Source organism: Triticum aestivum, chromosome 5A (genome assembly GCF_018294505.1).
Source record: "Triticum aestivum cultivar Chinese Spring chromosome 5A, IWGSC CS RefSeq v2.1, whole genome shotgun sequence".
NCBI classification, from domain to species: Eukaryota; Viridiplantae; Streptophyta; class Magnoliopsida; order Poales; family Poaceae; genus Triticum; species Triticum aestivum.
Genome location: NC_057806.1, coordinates 528942150 through 528959890, shown reverse-complemented (window position 1 = coordinate 528959890; position 17741 = coordinate 528942150). Strand labels below are relative to the sequence as shown.

At 43.8% G+C, this 17741-nt stretch overlaps 1 protein-coding gene across 1 annotated transcript; it reads left to right on the top strand.

Moving 5' to 3' along the window:
- The first annotated feature begins 3392 nt into the window (after positions 1-3392).
- On the top strand, positions 3393-4657 carry LOC123107495 (auxin-responsive protein IAA26). The gene is made up of 4 exons (XM_044529482.1): positions 3393-3698; positions 3794-3884; positions 3976-4072; positions 4253-4657. The coding sequence occupies exons 1-3, from the start codon at positions 3464-3466 to the stop codon at positions 4049-4051; spliced, it is 402 nt and encodes a 133-aa protein (XP_044385417.1). The 5' UTR covers positions 3393-3463; the 3' UTR covers positions 4052-4072; positions 4253-4657.
- Positions 4658-17741: the final 13084 nt, after the last annotated feature.

Genomic DNA, 17741 nt, shown 5'->3' with positions numbered 1-17741 from the left:
AGCAAAAGCCACATCTTCATTTTAGGACCTCCCTTCAAGTTGTACTCGGTGAGTATAACACTAGACACTATAAATTTGGACAAAGTCTTACTAGTGGTATACCAACGACGACTATATGAGGAGGAGCTTACGAGTGGTATACCAGCAGGGAGTAGAGGATTTGCTGAAAAAAATAGGATTGCTTATCTGCTGTGAAGTGCTTCAAGTCTTCTGGCACCCATTCATATGGATAGGTCATTGTTGAAGTGAGGACCGGGCAAAATCCTTCCGGAAGAATGTGGATTGGCTCGTTCTACTATGGTTATGCCTATTGGCCACCATGTTTTGCTAACAGACATTCCAGTTGGACTATGTATACCAGGCAACATTTTTGAGGTGATAAAGTGCCAGTAGTTCTAAAATGCCATGTATACATAGGAGCTTTCCAACATGTGTACACATGGCACATGCATGTCCACGGAATGTCCTCAAATTCTCACGCTGAATTTTGATGAAAATCAAAGGTAAATTCATTGGACTCGCTAACCTCCCACTAGACGCACCGTAGCGAAAAGGACCGAAAGTTTTTTTTAGTGGGAGAACTTAAATAAACACGAATAAGCCAACTCCACATTCTCAACAAGTACCTATAAAAATTGAACTATACAAAAGAAACTCAAACTAAGATATTTACCCGGCCTTTGACCGTCCCAGCAAAAAAAACTTGGCCTTTGACCTGAGTTTGTAGCATACTATGGCAGTGTTTGATTGTTTGAAGGTCATAAAAATGCTTGTTATGATCTTACAAATGTCGAAAATGTGTCTTGAAGCCCAAGCTCCATGGAGCCATTTAGAAAAAGTAATAGAATAAAGTTTTTGTCTTTTTTGTAGCTCACATGTTACAATATCTCCCAATAAAATTTTATACATTGGTAGAATACTTCTATACATACATGTGACAACTTTTCTGAATGTTTTGAAAAAAATATAATTCTAAAAACTTAGGTTTCCATGTAGCCCGAGCTCCAATGTTTTCACTTGTATTCTCTATGTACCCTTCCTTTTCTTGCAAACTTTTTGTATGTACCATTCTTGTCTTCCTTGAATCAACATACCCTAAATTTTAAAAAGAATCAGCGAAATGATTCCTTGGCAAGCATTATATTTTATATCGGTTGAATGGGTAAGCCTTCACTGAATAAAACATATAGATAAACTATATTTCAAATTGAATGCATTAACAGTAACACGAACTGTCTTGTGGACGCAGTCCCCCCATCGAGATCGAGACAGCTTGTGGCACTAAATATGATCAAGACGCAGGACAGAGACAAATCTCGTCATGCTAAAAGTGTAAGAAGAATCAGCCAAATGATTCTTCGGAAAATGTTCTATTTATTTTTTATCGGTTCGATGGGTAAGGCTTCACCTTCACTAAAAAGACAAAATAGATAACAATTTTGCTAAGTCTTAGTCGGCCGAGACTTCATTATGTCTCAGTCGATACTATATTCCTTTGATCTTGCATGGAGATTCGTATATTTTTTTCTTTTCAGTTTTTTTTCTAATATACTATTTACTTGATTAAGACTTTGGTTAAATCTCAATCGACTGAGACCTAACCACACCCAGTAGATAAACTTTGTTTCAGACTGGATGGATTAGCATAAACACGGCAATAAAGATCGTCGCTAAAATAAAATAAAAATCAAAGTAGCTTGTTTGCAGCTGGATCTCTAATCAGCACGTTTCACCATTACTATGGCTCCGATCGAGGACCGTGAGGGAGCGAGCTGGCCGGTCAAACGCCCGAGAAAGGAGGAGTCAAACGCCGTCGTCGCATCAAAAAGCTCTTCGATGTCGTCTAGAGCTCTTAAAACCATGGCGTGCATGCGCTTTCGCCGCGCCCCAGATTAATCCGCCCACAATTCCCTGCACGGTGTCGTCCTCTCCTCGCGACCGATCTCGGGGAAAACCATGCCCGCCGACCCGTCAGCTGTCACACACACAGGCAAGCAATGCAGCTGGAATGATGACCGGGCAGCCGCCGCACGCGCGCGCGCCCCGGGCCGGGGGCGGCCGCGACAGGAGGCACAATCACGCTCCGGCCTCTCCGTCCGGCCAGCCGGCCACAGAGGCAGGCTAGCTAGCCACTCGTGTGCATGCACCGTGCTTGAACTTTAATGGCCGGCATGGCGCGCGTAGCACGAAGCTCGTGCTCCGTGATGGGTAGATCGCCTTTACCGGACACGGGCGATGGCGGTGTCCGGGCAGGGCCCGGCACCGGGCGATCTGTGGCAGCCGCTGCAGGTTCGTGAAACATAGGCGCGCCGGCACATGCACGGCCGGACGAATGTTTTTACTGTTGCGTGCAGCGCACATGTAGTACAGACCACAGTCTAGCCAGTAATTTAAGCTACTCATCTCACTAGCTGGGGATCGATACAGGGTAGGGGCTTTGCATCTTCACTACTACTTTCATTTCTGCGACAAGTAATTTGAAACGGAGAGAGTACTTCTTTACGGGCAGGGGAGGGAGTTTTAGCGGGACATTCATGCATGCATATGCATGCACGTGCCCACTTGCGGGATACCTGTCCCCTGCCCCGTCGTCGGATCTCCTGTGCTGTGCGTGCCGGTGGCGGCTTGACTGGCCGGCTGACTGGCTGGCTCCATCGCCGGCTACCGTTACCGTGCTTGGTTGGTTCAGCTTGATTTCCCATGGGCGGCTTCCTGTTCCAGCAGCCCTTGTGTGAACTTAACTACATTGTACTTCTCTTCTGCATAGAAAAATCTGGGATTACAAGTGCTGGTAGACATAACGTGTTGAATAGTTCAAGATGCTCGCCTGTGTGGGAAATTCGGGGATGATAATGATCTGTGTACTGTATATATGCAAGTTGTGGCGGCGTTGTCATCTTGTTTAGTCATGGTGCATGTGAGTGATGCAAAGGTTCGACATTGCATCCTAGGTCTCCTAAATTTGCATGTCAATTTCGTAAGGATGCTGCATATTTAGTTGCTGCGTTGGAGACGGCCGGTCACGCCTGAGCTGATTTGTTTAGGGGTGACCACGGAGGCAGCCACGCAGGAGACCGGGGCGTCGACGTGGCGGGCCGCCGGTCGGGTCCCACGGCGACAGCGGTGCCAGGGTTCGTTGCCGGACCGCACCCAACCCGACCGCCGCCCGCCAGGGTCCGCAGCCCCTGTCCCCGCCCCGGATCCTCTCTGCGCGCAACCGCCGGATGACCCATACCACGCCGCCTCCTCGCTGGCCGGCACCACCCTGCTCCCCCTCCCCTCCTCCTACCCGGCACAGAGGATCGGGTAGCTCACGTATCGTACCAACGGCCGGTGTATATATACGGCAGCACCGGCCAGCCAAAGCTTTGCCATTCACGACCCACGCCTTCCATTCCTAGTGTCCCAAACTTCCAGCCTCTGAACCCACCGACTGATCGTACAGTACATTAATTTGAGAGTGATGGGTAGCTATGGTGGAGACGATGGCGGCGTGGAGCTGACCGAGCTGACGCTGGCGCCGCCGGGCGAGAGGGCGCGGAGGGCGAGGCGGGCGAGGAAGAGCGTCGAGGCGGCGGCGTTCGTGAAGGTGAGCATGGACGGGACGCCGTACCTGCGCAAGGTGGACGTGGCGGCCTACGGCGACTACCTCGAGCTCCTCCAGGAGCTCAACGCCATGTTCTACTGCTGCTCCATCGGTAAGCAACCAAAGCTTCAGCATATCGATCGATCCACCATCTTTTGGCCATGTTAAGGTTTGTGCACTGACGCGCGCGCATGCATGTATATGCAGGCCTGATGGACGGGTACGGCCAGTGGGAGCACGCCGTGGTGTACGAGGACGGCGACGGCGACTGGATGCTCGTCGGCGACGTGCCCTGGGAGTAAGCACCACCGCACCAATTGTTGGATCGCGTCGTCGCACTATGCAATAATGCAAATGTTCTGATCTCGAACTGTTGTGTGAATCTGCAGGATGTTCGTGTGTTCGTGCAGGCGGATGAGAGTGATGCGAGCGTGCGAGGCGAGAGGGCTGAGCGCCAACGCGTGACGGACCTATTTGGTGCCGCAGGTGAGAATTCGCCAAAAGTCTCACAGGCTAACAGAATTGCAGGGTCTTCATTAAAAAAATGAATTACAGAAATATGTTTGATTTTTTTTAAGAAAACGAACGATATGTGGTTGAAGTTTGACCTGATATACTAAACTGATAGGAGTAGCTTATACTAATAAAATGTTTATCCCGTTTCAGATCTTCGGTGCGTGTAGATATGATCTGAACCTTGCATGTCGCTCCAGTGGGTGTGACAGCGATGAGGAACCAAGGAAGCAAGGAAGACGATGGCGCGATTCTGACGAGGCCATGCAGATACGATCCCGTACCTCTAATCCAAGATCGACCGGCGTGCCATCAGTTGGGAATAAAATGTTGGTTGACTTGGATAAAAATATAGTTTGGCCGATATGAGCCTCATCTTGTTTGCTTCTCGCATGAGGCTGACGATACGGTTGACTTGGCAAGATCCCAATATTCTAGTACTGCTAGTGTAGTTCCATCCCTCGTCGATCCTTGGGTTCCATCTAGTTAATTTCTTCGGCTGTTTGTCACATGTACATGGATCACCTCGCAAAAAAAAAAGGTACATGGATCAAGAGTTTGTGCACCTCCCAAATTTTGATGAAATGTGCTTAATTCGCCTTAAATTTGGAACATATTTTTTTGCTCGGACCTCCAACTTGGAAGAATCTTGAATTGAGCGGGCAACTCTGTTTGTTGGGTTCATTGTTGTGCATGGCATGAAGAATCATGTCAGATAGTACTAGGTGGCTGGCCGGATTGTTTTTGCATAAATAACTTCTAACATAATCATAATCAATCATGTCCATATAGAGAATATTAGAGGTAATAAAAATTATAATCAGGTTTGTGGACCATCACAAACACATAAGCGAATAAAAGGCGCCCCAACCAAGACACTGAAAGTAACAAGAAAGAGATCAGGGTCCCTCAAGGTCCAACGCACTTCCAAGACCCAAAAGGCATCGGAGGCGAGGCAGACCGGCTGCAGCGCCAACGGGGGGAGGAGTAAACCTAACAACATGGCTCATAGGGGTAGAGTGTCCGTGCATGCGTTTATAGAGGTGAGTGTATGTGTGAGCATTTGTCATTTGTATCATGTTCAAAAACCTAATGGCATGGAAGTCCTTCCTACTGGAATTTTATCTATTTATGGACCAACCCAATAACAATTTCAGAAATTCTTAATAAATCCTAGAGGCCCACTTAGCCCATTCGTGCAAGGCAAGGGGCACTACTAAAGTTTAGTCCCACATTGCTAGTTTAGAGTGAGTTGGACCTCTTTATAAGGGAGGTTCTTTCCCCACATGTATGAGCATGAGAACAAGAGGGACATCCACACGCGCTCCTCCTCCGCCGCCCGCCTCGCCACACCTTGTCACGATGCGTCGCGGAAGTCCGTTCGCTTCATCTCCCTCTTTTGCTTCATCTCCCGTCGTTGTGGTCTCGCCTCCTTCTCTTGCGCCTATAAAAGGGAGGTCACTCCTCTCAGAGAGGTGCATCAGAACTTCTTCCTCTCGCCACCGGTTCCAATCTCTGAGCTGCTGCTGTCTTCCTCATCCCGGCTTGCGGCGTGCACCGCGAGTCGGGACAGTAGGCCTCTGAAACCCCACCGCTTTGAATCCTGTACGGGAGAAGGGTGATAAGGTTTTTGGGGAGTGCTATGCCCGACTACTTACCGGTTCATCACGGCTTCCCATTTGACATTTCTCCATCGCGAGAGATTCTCTCCAACCACAGGTTCCCCAGTGGTACGTCCGGGGTCGGTTCAATCCGTGCGCTATCAGTCCAGTACCATTAGCTCTCCAAGGGTCACAATCCATTCTTTCCGGGCAAGCCAGTTCAGTTCCTTTCTGGTAGCAAGAGATCCCCTCGATCGGTCACTCCTCGTCGACCTTGTTATTATTAGATTTGTGCTTTTATCCAGGCTCGCCCTACGGGGTCCGGGCATCTTACCTTCCTCGAGGCCGATCTCGGAAGGCGCTAATGGCAATCCCTTTTCCTAAAATGAAATATGAGGGAAAGGCCATGGAATTCATGTATGACATCGACAATCTCTCCGACGACATGGCTGGCGAGGATGTCGACCCCAAGTCCAGTGCTTCTGCTGCTGTTGTTGTTCCATACGTGTTCTTGCTCTTTCTGTTAGAGGTCCCGCCACAGTTCCTTGTTCTAGTGTTTACCCTACATCTGTTAAGTTCTACTTCATATATGCAACTTGCTCTACTGTCTGCTCTAGACATGTTTGACTACAGTTCATATATGCAGATGCTATTTACCTTCTCTCTGTCAGATCACATGACTTTTCTTATCTCTGCTATATTAGTCATGCTTTATCTAGTATTTCTGTTAATAAAATCATTTGGTAAATTGCTCATATTTCTAACAATCCAAAAACCTTAGTATAGCAATTCGCCCCGAGTGGTTTTGCTGCTTCCATGAGACCTCATATGTTTGAGGGTATCCACTATAAGATGTGGCACGTGAGAGTCATTTCTATGGTTTCAAACCATGAGCTACTATGACGCCACTCTTGGCAAACCTGAAGGAGAATATGATGCTCAATAGGAACAAGCTTTTCAAAAAATGGATACCCTATTTAAGGCTGCTCTCTTGAGTGTTCTTGGGGAGAACATAGTTGATACTGATGCGTCAATTGATAATGGAAAAGATATGTGGGATGCACTCAAGGCCAAGTTTGGGGTCTCGGATGCTGGCACTGAGCTGTACATCATGGAGCAATTCTATGATTACAGGTTGACTGAAGAGCGCTCCGTGGTTGAGCAAGCTCATGAGATACAGTCATTTGCTAGAGAACTTGAGCACTTCAATTATTTTCTACCGAACAAGTTTGTTGCCGGAGGTATCATCACTAAGCTTCCTCCTTCGTGGAGGAACTTTGCTACCTTACTGAAGCATAAGAGGCATGAGTTTTCCGTTCCGGATCTCATTGGTACTCTTGATGTGGAAGAAAAGGAGAGAGCAAAGGACAACCGTGCTCGAGGTATTGAGGGAGGTTCTAGTGCCAATCTGGTACAGAAGAAAAACTTCCAGCCCCACAAGTTCAAGAACAAGGGCAAGTTTGATGGTAAAGCAAAGTTTGATCGGAAGAACAAGGCTGTGCATCACACCAACTTCAAGAAGAAGAATGACAAGAAGAAAGGTGTTTGTCATGTGTGCAGAGATCCTGACCATTTGGCTCCTGGTTGCCATAATCATTATGACAAGCGCCATCTTGGGAAAGGCGGCAAGACCTCTAATGTTGTCATTGGTGACACTGACATGAAGGAAGCTGGGTATGGTATATCTCCCACTATTCTTTCAGTATGTCATTCTCCTGATTGGTTGATTAATATGGGTGCTAATGTGCATGTTTGCGGTGATATTTCCATGTTTTCGTCTTATCAGACCGCATGGACTTCCACCGTGCTAATGGGCAACAGTTCAAGTGCTTATGTTCGTGGTGTTGGCACGGTCGATCTGAAGTTTACTTCAGGGAAGATCGTGCGGCTGAAGAACGTACATTATGTCCCCTCCGTCAATAAAAATCTTGTCAGAAGATCTCTTCTGTGTAGAGATGGCTACAAGCTTGTCTTTGAGTCAAATAAATTTGTAATATCTAAGTATGGAAGTTTTGTTGGTAAAGGCTATGAGTCAGGAGGCCTGTTTCGTTTATCATTGTCAGATGTTTGCAATAAAGTTGTTAATCATGTTTGCAATAATAGTGAATCTAATGTGTGGCGTTCGCGTCTCTGTCATGTTAATTTTGGTTGCATGTCGCGACTAGCCAAGTTGAACTTAATCCCTAGTTTCATCACTGTCAAGGAATCTAAGTGTCAAGTTTATGTGCAAGCTAAGCAACCTCGTAAGTCTCATACGACTGCGAAAACGAGAAATCTTGCACCACTAGAGCTCATACATTCAGATCTATGTGAAATGAATGGTATTTTGACAAAAGGTGGAAAGAAATATTTCATGATGTTGATTGATGACTCCACTAGATATTGCCATGTGTATCTTCTGAAATCTAAGGATGAGGCTTTGAACTATTTCAAGATCTATAAAGTTGAAGTGGAAAACCAACTTGATCGAAAGATCAAGAGGCTTAGGTCCGGTCGTGCTGGAGAGTATTACTCAAATGAATTTGATTCCTTTTGTGCGGAACATGGTATAATCCATGAGAGGACGCCCCCCTATTCACCTCAGTCAAATGGGGTGGCCGAAAGAAAGAATCGTACTCTAACTGATTTGGTTAACGCCATGTTAGACACATCGGGTCTCTCCAAGGTATGGTGAGGGGAGGCAATATTGACGGCATGTCATGTCCTAAACCGAGTTCCCACAAAGAACAAAGAGATAACTCCATTCGAGGGAATGGGAGAAGAAAAGGTTAAAGCTCTCTTATCTACGAACCTGGGGTTGTTTGGAGAAAGTCAATGTGCCAACTCCGAAGAAGCGCAAGGTGGGACCAAAAACTGTGGATTGTGTTTTCCTGGGATATGATTTTCATAGCATTGGTTATAGATTCTCATGCTGTAAAATCTGAGGTACCTGACATGCATGTTGGTACGATCATGGAGTCGAATGATGCGACTTTCTTTGAAGATATCTTTCCCATGAAGGATATGGCTACCTCATCTACTCAGGAGATGCCTAGTTCATCGAATCAGGAACCGGTTACAATTACTGAACCAGCCATTTCGATGGAACACTTTGAAAATTCTGTGGAGGAGAATAATGAAATTCCTACTAGAAGCAAGAGATAGAGGACTACAAAGTCTTTTGGTGATGATTTTCTTGTGTATCTCATAGACGACACTCCTAGTTCTATTTCAGAGGCCTATGCATCTGAAGATGCTGACTAATGGAAGGAAGCAGTCCGTAGTGAGATGGATTCCATCTGGGCAAATGAAACTTGGGAGATAACTGATTGTCCTTATGGGTGCAAACCTATAGGGTGCAAATGGGTATTCAAGAAGAAGCTTAGGCCTGATGGTACTATCGAGGAGTACAAGGAACAGCTCGTGGCTAAGGGTTATACCCAAAAGGAAGGTGAAGATTTCTTTGATACTTACTCACCTGTGGCTCGACTGACCACTATTCGAGTATACTACTTTCACTAGCTGCCTCATATGGTCTTCTCATTCATCAAATGGATGTTAACACTGCTGATGAACCACAAGTATAGGGGATCAATTGTAGCTCTTTTCGATAAGTAAGAGTGTCGAACCCAACGAGGAGCAGAAGGAAATGACAAGTGGTTTTCAGCAAGGTAATGTATGCAAGTGCTGAAATTGTAAGTAAAGTAGTAGTTTGATAGCAAGATAATTTGTAACAAGCAAGTAACGATAATAGTAGCAAAAGTGCAGCAAGGTAGCCCAATCCTTTTGAGGCAAAGGACAGGCCAAAACGGTTTCTTATGATAAGCAAAGCGTTCTTGAGGATACACGGGATTTTCATCTAGTCACTTTCATCATGTTGGTTTGATTCGTGTTCGCTACTTTGATAATTTGATATGTGGGTGGACCGGTGCTTAGGTGTTTTTCTTACTTGAACAAACCTCCTACTTATGGTTAACCCTCCCGCAAGCATCCGCAACTATGGGAAAAGTATTAAGAAAAAATTCTAACCGTAGCATTAAACTTTTGGATCCAATCGGTCCCTTACGGAATAGCGCATAAACTGGGGTTTAACCTTTTGTCACTCTCGCAAACCATAATCTAATTGCTACTCCACAATGCATTCCCTTAGGCCCAAATATGGTGAAGTGTCGTGTAGTCGACGTTCACATGACACCACTAAGGGAATCACAACATACATACTATCAAAATATCGAACACATATCAAGTTCACATGATTACTTGCAACATGATTTCTCCCGTGACCTCAAGAACAAAAGTAACTACTCACAAATGATAATCAGGCTCAAGATCAGAGGGGTATTAAATAGCATATTGGATCTGAACATATAATCTTCCACCAAATAAACCATATAGTAATCAACTACAAGATGTAATCAACACTACTAGTCGCCCACAAGCACCAATCTATAGTTCCGGTAACAAGATTGAACACAAGAGATGAACTAGGGTTTGAGATGAGAAGGTGTTGTTGAAGATGTTGATGGAGATTGCCCTCCCCAAGATGGGGGAGCTGTTGGTGATGATGATGACGATGATTTCTCCCTTTGGGAGGGAAGTTCCCCGGCGGAATCGCTCCGCCGGAGGGAAAAAGTGCTCCTGCCCAAGTTCCACCTCAAGACGGCGGCGCTTCACCCCGAAAGTCCTCTCCTTATTTTTTCTAGGTCAAAATAACTTATATACCAGAAGGTGGGTACCAGAGGTAGCCTGGGTGAGCACAATCCACCAGGGCGTGCCTGGGCTCCCTGGCGCGCCCAGGTGGGTTGTGCCCACCTGGTGGGCCTCCTCTAGTACTTATTTGCTTCAATATTCATCATATATTCCATAAAAATTCTTCGTGAAGTTTTAGCCTGTTTGGAGTTGTGCAGAATAGGTAGCCTGACGTGGCTTTTCCAGGTTCGGATTTCCAGCTGCCGGAATTCTCCCTCTTTGTGTATACCTTGCATATTATGAGAGAAAAGGCATTAGAATTACTCCAAAAATCATTATTATGAACAAAAACATCATAAATAACAGTAGGAAAACATGATGCAAAATGGACGTATCAACTCCCCAAAGCTTAGACCTTGATGACCCACAAGTGTAGGGGATCTATCATAGCCTTTTCGATAAGTAAGAGTGTCGAACCCAACGAGGAGCAGAAGGAAATGATAAGCGGTTTTCAGCAAGGTATTCTCTGCAAGCACTGAAACTATCGGTAACAGATAGTTTTGTGATAAGGTAATTTGTAACAGGTAACAAGTAAATAAAGTAAATAAGGTGCAGGAAGATGGACCAATCCTTTTTGTAGCAAAGGAAAAGCCTGGACAAACTCTTATATAAAGGAAAGCGCCCCCAAGGGCACATGGGAATTATCGTCAAGCTAGTTTTCATCACGTTCATATGATTCACGTTCGGTACTTTGATAATTTGATATGTGGGAGGACCAGTGCTTGGGTACTACCCTTCCTTGGACAAGCATCCCACTTATGATTAACCCCTATTGCAAGCATCCGCAACTACAAAAAAAGTATTAAGGTAAACCTAACCATAGCATGAAACATATGGATCCAAATCAGCCCCTTACGAAGCAACTCATAAACTAGGGTTTAAGCTTCTGTCACTCTAGCAACCCATCATCTACTTATTACTTCTCAATGCTTTCTCTAGGCACAAACAATGGTGAAGTGTCATGTAGTCGACATTCATATGACACCACTAGAGGAAAGACAACATACTTCTCATCAGAATATCGAACGAATACCAAATTCACATGACTACTTATAGCAAGACTTCTCCCATGTCCTCAAGAACAAACGTAACTACTCACAAATCATATTCATGTTCATAATCAAAGGGGTATTAATATGCATAAAGGATCTGAACATAGAATCTTCCACCAGATAAACCAACTAGCATCAACTACAAGGAGTAATGAACACTACTAGCAACCCACAGGTACCAATCTGAGGCTTTGGGACAAAGATTGGATACAAGAGATGTACTAGGGTTTGAGATGAGATGGTGCTAGTGAAGATGTTGATGGAGATTGACCCCCTCCCACGGAGAGGATCGATGGTGATGATTTCCCCCTCCTAGAGGGAAGTTTCCCTGGCAGAACAGCTCTGTTGGAGCCCTAGATTGGTTTCGCCAATGTTCCTCCTCGTGGCGGCGGAGTTTCGTCCTGTGAGCTAGCTAATGATTTTTTCCTCAACGAAAGACCTCATATAGCAAAAGATGGGTATCAGAGGGCTGCCAGGGGGCCCACGAGGCAGGGGGCACGCCCAGGGGGTAGGGCGCCCCCCACCCTCGTGGATGGTGGGTGCCCCCCCTCTGGTACTTCCTTCTCCCAATATTTTTTATATATTCTGAAACGTGCTCCTGTGAAGTTTCATGACTTTTGGAGTTGTGCAGAATAGGTCTCTAATATTTGCTCCTTTTCCACCCTAGAATTCCAGCTGTCGGCATTCCCCCTCTTGATGTAAACCTTATAGAATAAGAGAGAATATGCATAAGTATTGTGACATAATGTGTAATAACAGTCCGTAATGCAATAAATATCGATATAAAAGCATGATGCAAAATGGACGTATCAACTCCCCCAAGCTTAGACCTCGCTTGTCCTCAAGCGAAAGCCAATATCGAGAAATATGTCCACATGTTTAGAGATAGAGGTGTCGATAAAATAAAATACGGACATGAGGGCATCATGATCATTCTTAGAACAACAACATACATATACATTTTCATATGATCTCTTATGCTAAAGTAACAATTCATTCACAGTTTCAAGTATGAATCATAAACTTCATTGAAAACTAATGAACTATAATCTCAGTCATTGAAGCAATTGCAATTTATTATAACATCAGAAAGAGTCAATATAAGAGCTTTTCAGCAAGTCCACGTACTCAACTATCATTTAGTCTTTCACAATTGCTAACACTCACACAATACTTATGGGTATGAAGTTTTAATCGGACACAGAGAAAGATAGGGGCTTATAGTTTTGCCTCCCAACCTTTTACCTCAAGGGTAATGTCAACAATAATAGTTCATGAAAACTCACATCCAATTAGCTATATATATCTGGATCTTTCCAACACATTGTGCTTGCCAAAGGATAAAATGTAAAAATGAAAGGTGAAGATCACCATGACTCTTATATGAAGTAGTAGACAAGAATAAAAGATAGGCCCTTCACAGAGGGAAGCAGAGGTTATCATGTGCTTTTATGGTTGAATGCACAAAATCTTAATGTGAAAGAACGTCACTTTATATTGCCACTTGTGATATGGACCTTTATTATGCAGTCCATCGCTTTTATTTCTTCCACATCACAAGATCGTATAAAGCTTATTTTCTCCATACTAATAAATCATACATATTTAGAGAGCAATTTTTATTGCTTGCAACAATGACAGCTTGCTTGAAATATCCTACTCAATCCATAGGTAGATATGGTGGACTCTCATGGCAAAACTGGGTTTAAGGGTATTTGGAAGCACAAGTAGTATCTCTACTTGGTGCAAAGGATTTGGCTAGCATGAGAGGGAAATTCAAGCTCAACATGTTGGATGATCCATGACAATATAATTTATTTTAGATGTAAGAAAACATAACCCATTACGTTGTCTTCCTTGTCCAACATCAACTTTTTAGCATGTCATATTTTAATGATTGCTCACAATCATAAAATATGTCCAAGATAGTATATTTATATGTGAAAACCTCTCTTTATTTATTACTTCCTATTAATTGTAACAATGACCAAAACTATGTTTGTCAACTCTCAACAATTTTTATTCATCATTCTTTTTATATGTGAAGTCATTACTCTCCATAAGATCCATATGATCTCTTTAATTCTTTTTATTATTATCTTTTATTTTATTCCCTCAAGATCACAGCAAGATAATCAAGCCCTTGACTCAACACTAATCTTTATTATATAGCTCACGGACTCGATTACATAGAAGGGTCATAAAGCAAAACTCAAAACTAGATCATACTAAAACTTTATTATACTAGATCAATATATTAACAAAAGGATCAAACTAAGAAAAACGGTAGTGTGATGGTGATACGATACCGGGGCACTCCCCCAAGCTTGGCAGTTTCCAAGGGGAGTGCCCATACCCGATACTCAGTTCTTCTTTGTTGGTGAAGAAGGTGTTTGTGATGATGGATAGTCGCACATCGAGCGTAGGAGATCCTCCAATTTGTGGATAATGCCCTTGAGTGCGATGATTTGCTCCTTCAACAAAATATTTTCACTTGTGAGATACTTGTTTTGAATGCAAGCTAACTCAATCATCTTGAAAGCTTCAATCTCCGTTGGAGTAAAGAGATTGTGATGAGGTTGAAGGATGTCTTCTACTACTGCTGGAACTTGATCCCCCATGGCCTTCTTGATCCCATCATCCTTGTTGATCTCTCCGGGCTCTTCTCTCTTCAGCTCTATCTTCATTAGCCAAGCATTGTTGCCCTCATTGTTGGAGGAGGAGGGAGACGACATGATGCGTGGCCTTGACAACAATGGCAGAAAACAGCTCGAAACAAAGACAGAAGATATTTGCGTGATACGGTGGTCAAAACCTTCGGGAATTATATAATGAATTTTTACTGACCAAAAGAAGTATCGTGCAAGAAAACGGAGTCCGGAGAGCACACGAGGTGCCCACGAGGCAAGGGGCGCACCCTCCACCCTCGTGGACGCCTCGTGTCCTTCCCGGACTGCTTCTTATTTTCCTATTTTATTAAATATTCCAAAATAGAGAAATATTGCTATTAGAACTGTTTTGGAGTCGGCTTACTTACTGTACCTCATACCTATTCCTTTTCGGAGTCTGAAACATTCTGGAAAGTGTCCCTTATGTATTCCTCTGGGGTTACAGTTTCAATAACATTAGTTTCAACATTTATGGGATTGCCTGAGATATAATGTTTGATTCTTTGACCGTTCACCACCCTCGGATTTGTGCCTTCGAAGTTGTTGATTTTTATGGCACCGGAACGATAGACCTCCTCAATGACGTATGGACCTTCCCATTTAGAAAGGAGTTTTCCTGCAAAAAATCTTAAACGAGAGTTGTATAACAATACATAATCACCTACATTAAACTCATGTTTTTGGATCCTTTTGTCATGCCATCTTTTAACCTTTTCTTTAAACAGTTTGGCATTCTCATAGGCGCGGGTTCTCCATTCATCAAGTGAGCTAATGTCAAAAAGCCTCTTCTCACTGGCAAGTTTGAAATCATAATTGAGCTCTTTAATGGCCCAATATGCCTTATGTTCTAGTTCAAGAGGTAAGTGACATGCTTTTCCATAAACCATTTTATATGGAGACATACCCATAGGATTTTTATACGCAGTTCTATAAGCCCATAATGCATCATCAAGTTTCTTGGACCAATTCTTTCTAGATCTATTAACAGTCTTTTCCAAAATTAATTTAAGCTCTCTATTACTCAATTCTACTTGAACACTAGACTGTGGATGATATGGAGATGCAATTCTATGATTAACATCATACTTAGCAAGCATTTTACGAAAGGCACCATGAATAAAATGTGAACCACCATCAGTCATTAAATATCTAGGGACTCTGAAAGTGCAACTATCCCTGGGTGGTTTTGGTAATTCCTAACAACATATAGATCATTGAGCTAATGCTATTCCAAGATGAATATTTTAGGAAAGCTCAATGGTTGGCATGGCATGGATTATAAAATGGACCCTTCAAAATGCTAAGGATAAAAGATTGGCTCAAGCTCAAAGCACAAGACTCTACATTTTCTATTTTAGTGATGCAAGATCACATTGAGTCTATAGGAAAAGCCAATACTATTAAGAAGGGATGAGGTCTTGCTTAATGAGGTGCTTGCTCAAAATGCTTAGTGATATGCTCCAAAACCCTCCACTACTTTCTCATATCCACATATGTCCCACACCAAATATCCAACTCGGCCCCACCGATTCTTTCTATCCGGCGCCATCGAGTTCAATTGACATAGCCACTGCCAGAAACCCTAGTCTTTTCGGTCTCACCGAGATGGGATTGTAATCTCTTTGTTTCCCTTTGTAACGTTTTGGTCAAACCGAGATGAGCGATCGGTCCCACCGAGATTGCAATGCAAACACTCTGTTTCCTTTTCGTAACGTTTCGGTCCAACTGAGATGAGCGAATCGGTCCCACCGAGTTTGCCTGACCAACTCTCTATTTGTCTATTACCAAAATCGGTCCCATCGAGTTTGTGTAATCGGTCTCACCGAGATTATGTTATGCCCTAACCCTAATGAAATCGGTCCCACCGAAACACCTAACGGTCACATTATGAACCAAATCGGTCTGACCGAGTTCTCTGAATCGGTCCCACCGAGTTTGGTGATTTGTGTGTAACGGTTAGATTTTGTGTGGAGGCTATAAATACCCCTCCACCCACTCTTCATTCGTGGAGAGAGCCCTCAGAACATGCCTACACTTCCAATACATATTTTCTGAGAGAGAACCACCTACACTTGTGTTGAGGTCAAGATATTCCATTCCAACCACATAAATCTTGATCTCTAGCCTTCCCCAAGTTGCTTTCCACTCAAATCTTCTTTCTACCAAATCCAATACTATGAGAGAGAGAGAGTTGAGTGTTGGGGAGACTATCATTTGAAGCACAAGAGCAAGGAGTTCATTATCAACACACCATTTGTTACTTCTTGGAGAATTGTGTCTCCTAGATTGGCTAGGTGTCACTTGGGAGCCTCTGACAAGATTGTGGAGTTGAACCAAGGAGTTTGTAAGGGCAAGGAGATCGCCTACTTCGTGAAGATCTACCCTAGTGAGGCAAGTCCTTCGTGGGCGACGACCATGGTGGGATAGACAAGGTTGCTTCTTTGTGGACCCTTCGTCGGTGGAGCCCTCCATGGACTCGCGCAACCGTTACCCTTCGTGGGTTGAAGTCTCCATCAACATGGATGTACGATAGCACCACCTATCGGAACCACGGATAAAAAATCTCCATGTCAACATTGCATTTGCTCACTCAAACTCATCCCTTTACCTTCATATGCAATTGTTTTACATTCCGCTGCCATACTCTTAGAATTGCATGTGTAGGTTGATTGCTTGACTCGTTCTATGTTGCTAAAATCTACCAAGAACTAAAATTGGGAAAAGGCTAGATTTTTATTTGGTCAAGTAGTCTAATCACCCCCCTCTAGACATACTTTCAATCCTACAAGTGGTATCAGAGATTTGGTCTCCATTTGCTTTGATTTCCATAGCTTTTGGTAGTCATAGCCTTGGTTTCACAACCTAGGAGAGTATGTCGTCTAGCGAGGGAAATTACCACCGTAGAGGTCCTTACTTTGATGGTACAAATTTTGCTAGTTGGAAGCATAAGATGAAAATGCATATTCTTGGACATAACCCTGCCGTTTGGGCTATTGTGTGTATTGGCTTGCAAGGTGAATTCTTTGATGGGAGAGAACCAAACCGTGAAGCTACCGTGGAAGAGTTGAAGATGCTACAATACAATGCTCAAGCTTGTGATATTCTCTTCAACGGATTGTGCCCCGAAGAATTCAACAAAATCAGCCATCTTGAGAATGCAAAGGAAATTTGGGATACTTTAATTGATATGCACGAAGGTACCGACTCCGTCAAGGAATCCAAATTGGATGTGCTTAAAAGTCAACTTGGCAAGTTCAAAATGAAGGATGGTGAAGGTGTCGCTGAAATGTATTCTATGCTTGCTCTCATCACAAATGAGATTGTCGGCTTAGGAAGTGAAGAGATGACCGACAAATTCATCATCAAGAAGATCCTAAGAGCCTTGGATGGAAAATATGATACCGTGTGCACATTGATCCAAATGATGCCCAATTACAAAGATCTCAAGCCAACGGAAGTCATTGGAAGAATTGTTGCTCATGAGATGTCACTCAAGGATAAGGAAGAGCTTCACAACAAGTCAAGTGGTGCTTACAAAGCCTCATGTGATGCTCCCACATCATCAAGTGAGAAACAAACCTTCAATGGAGAA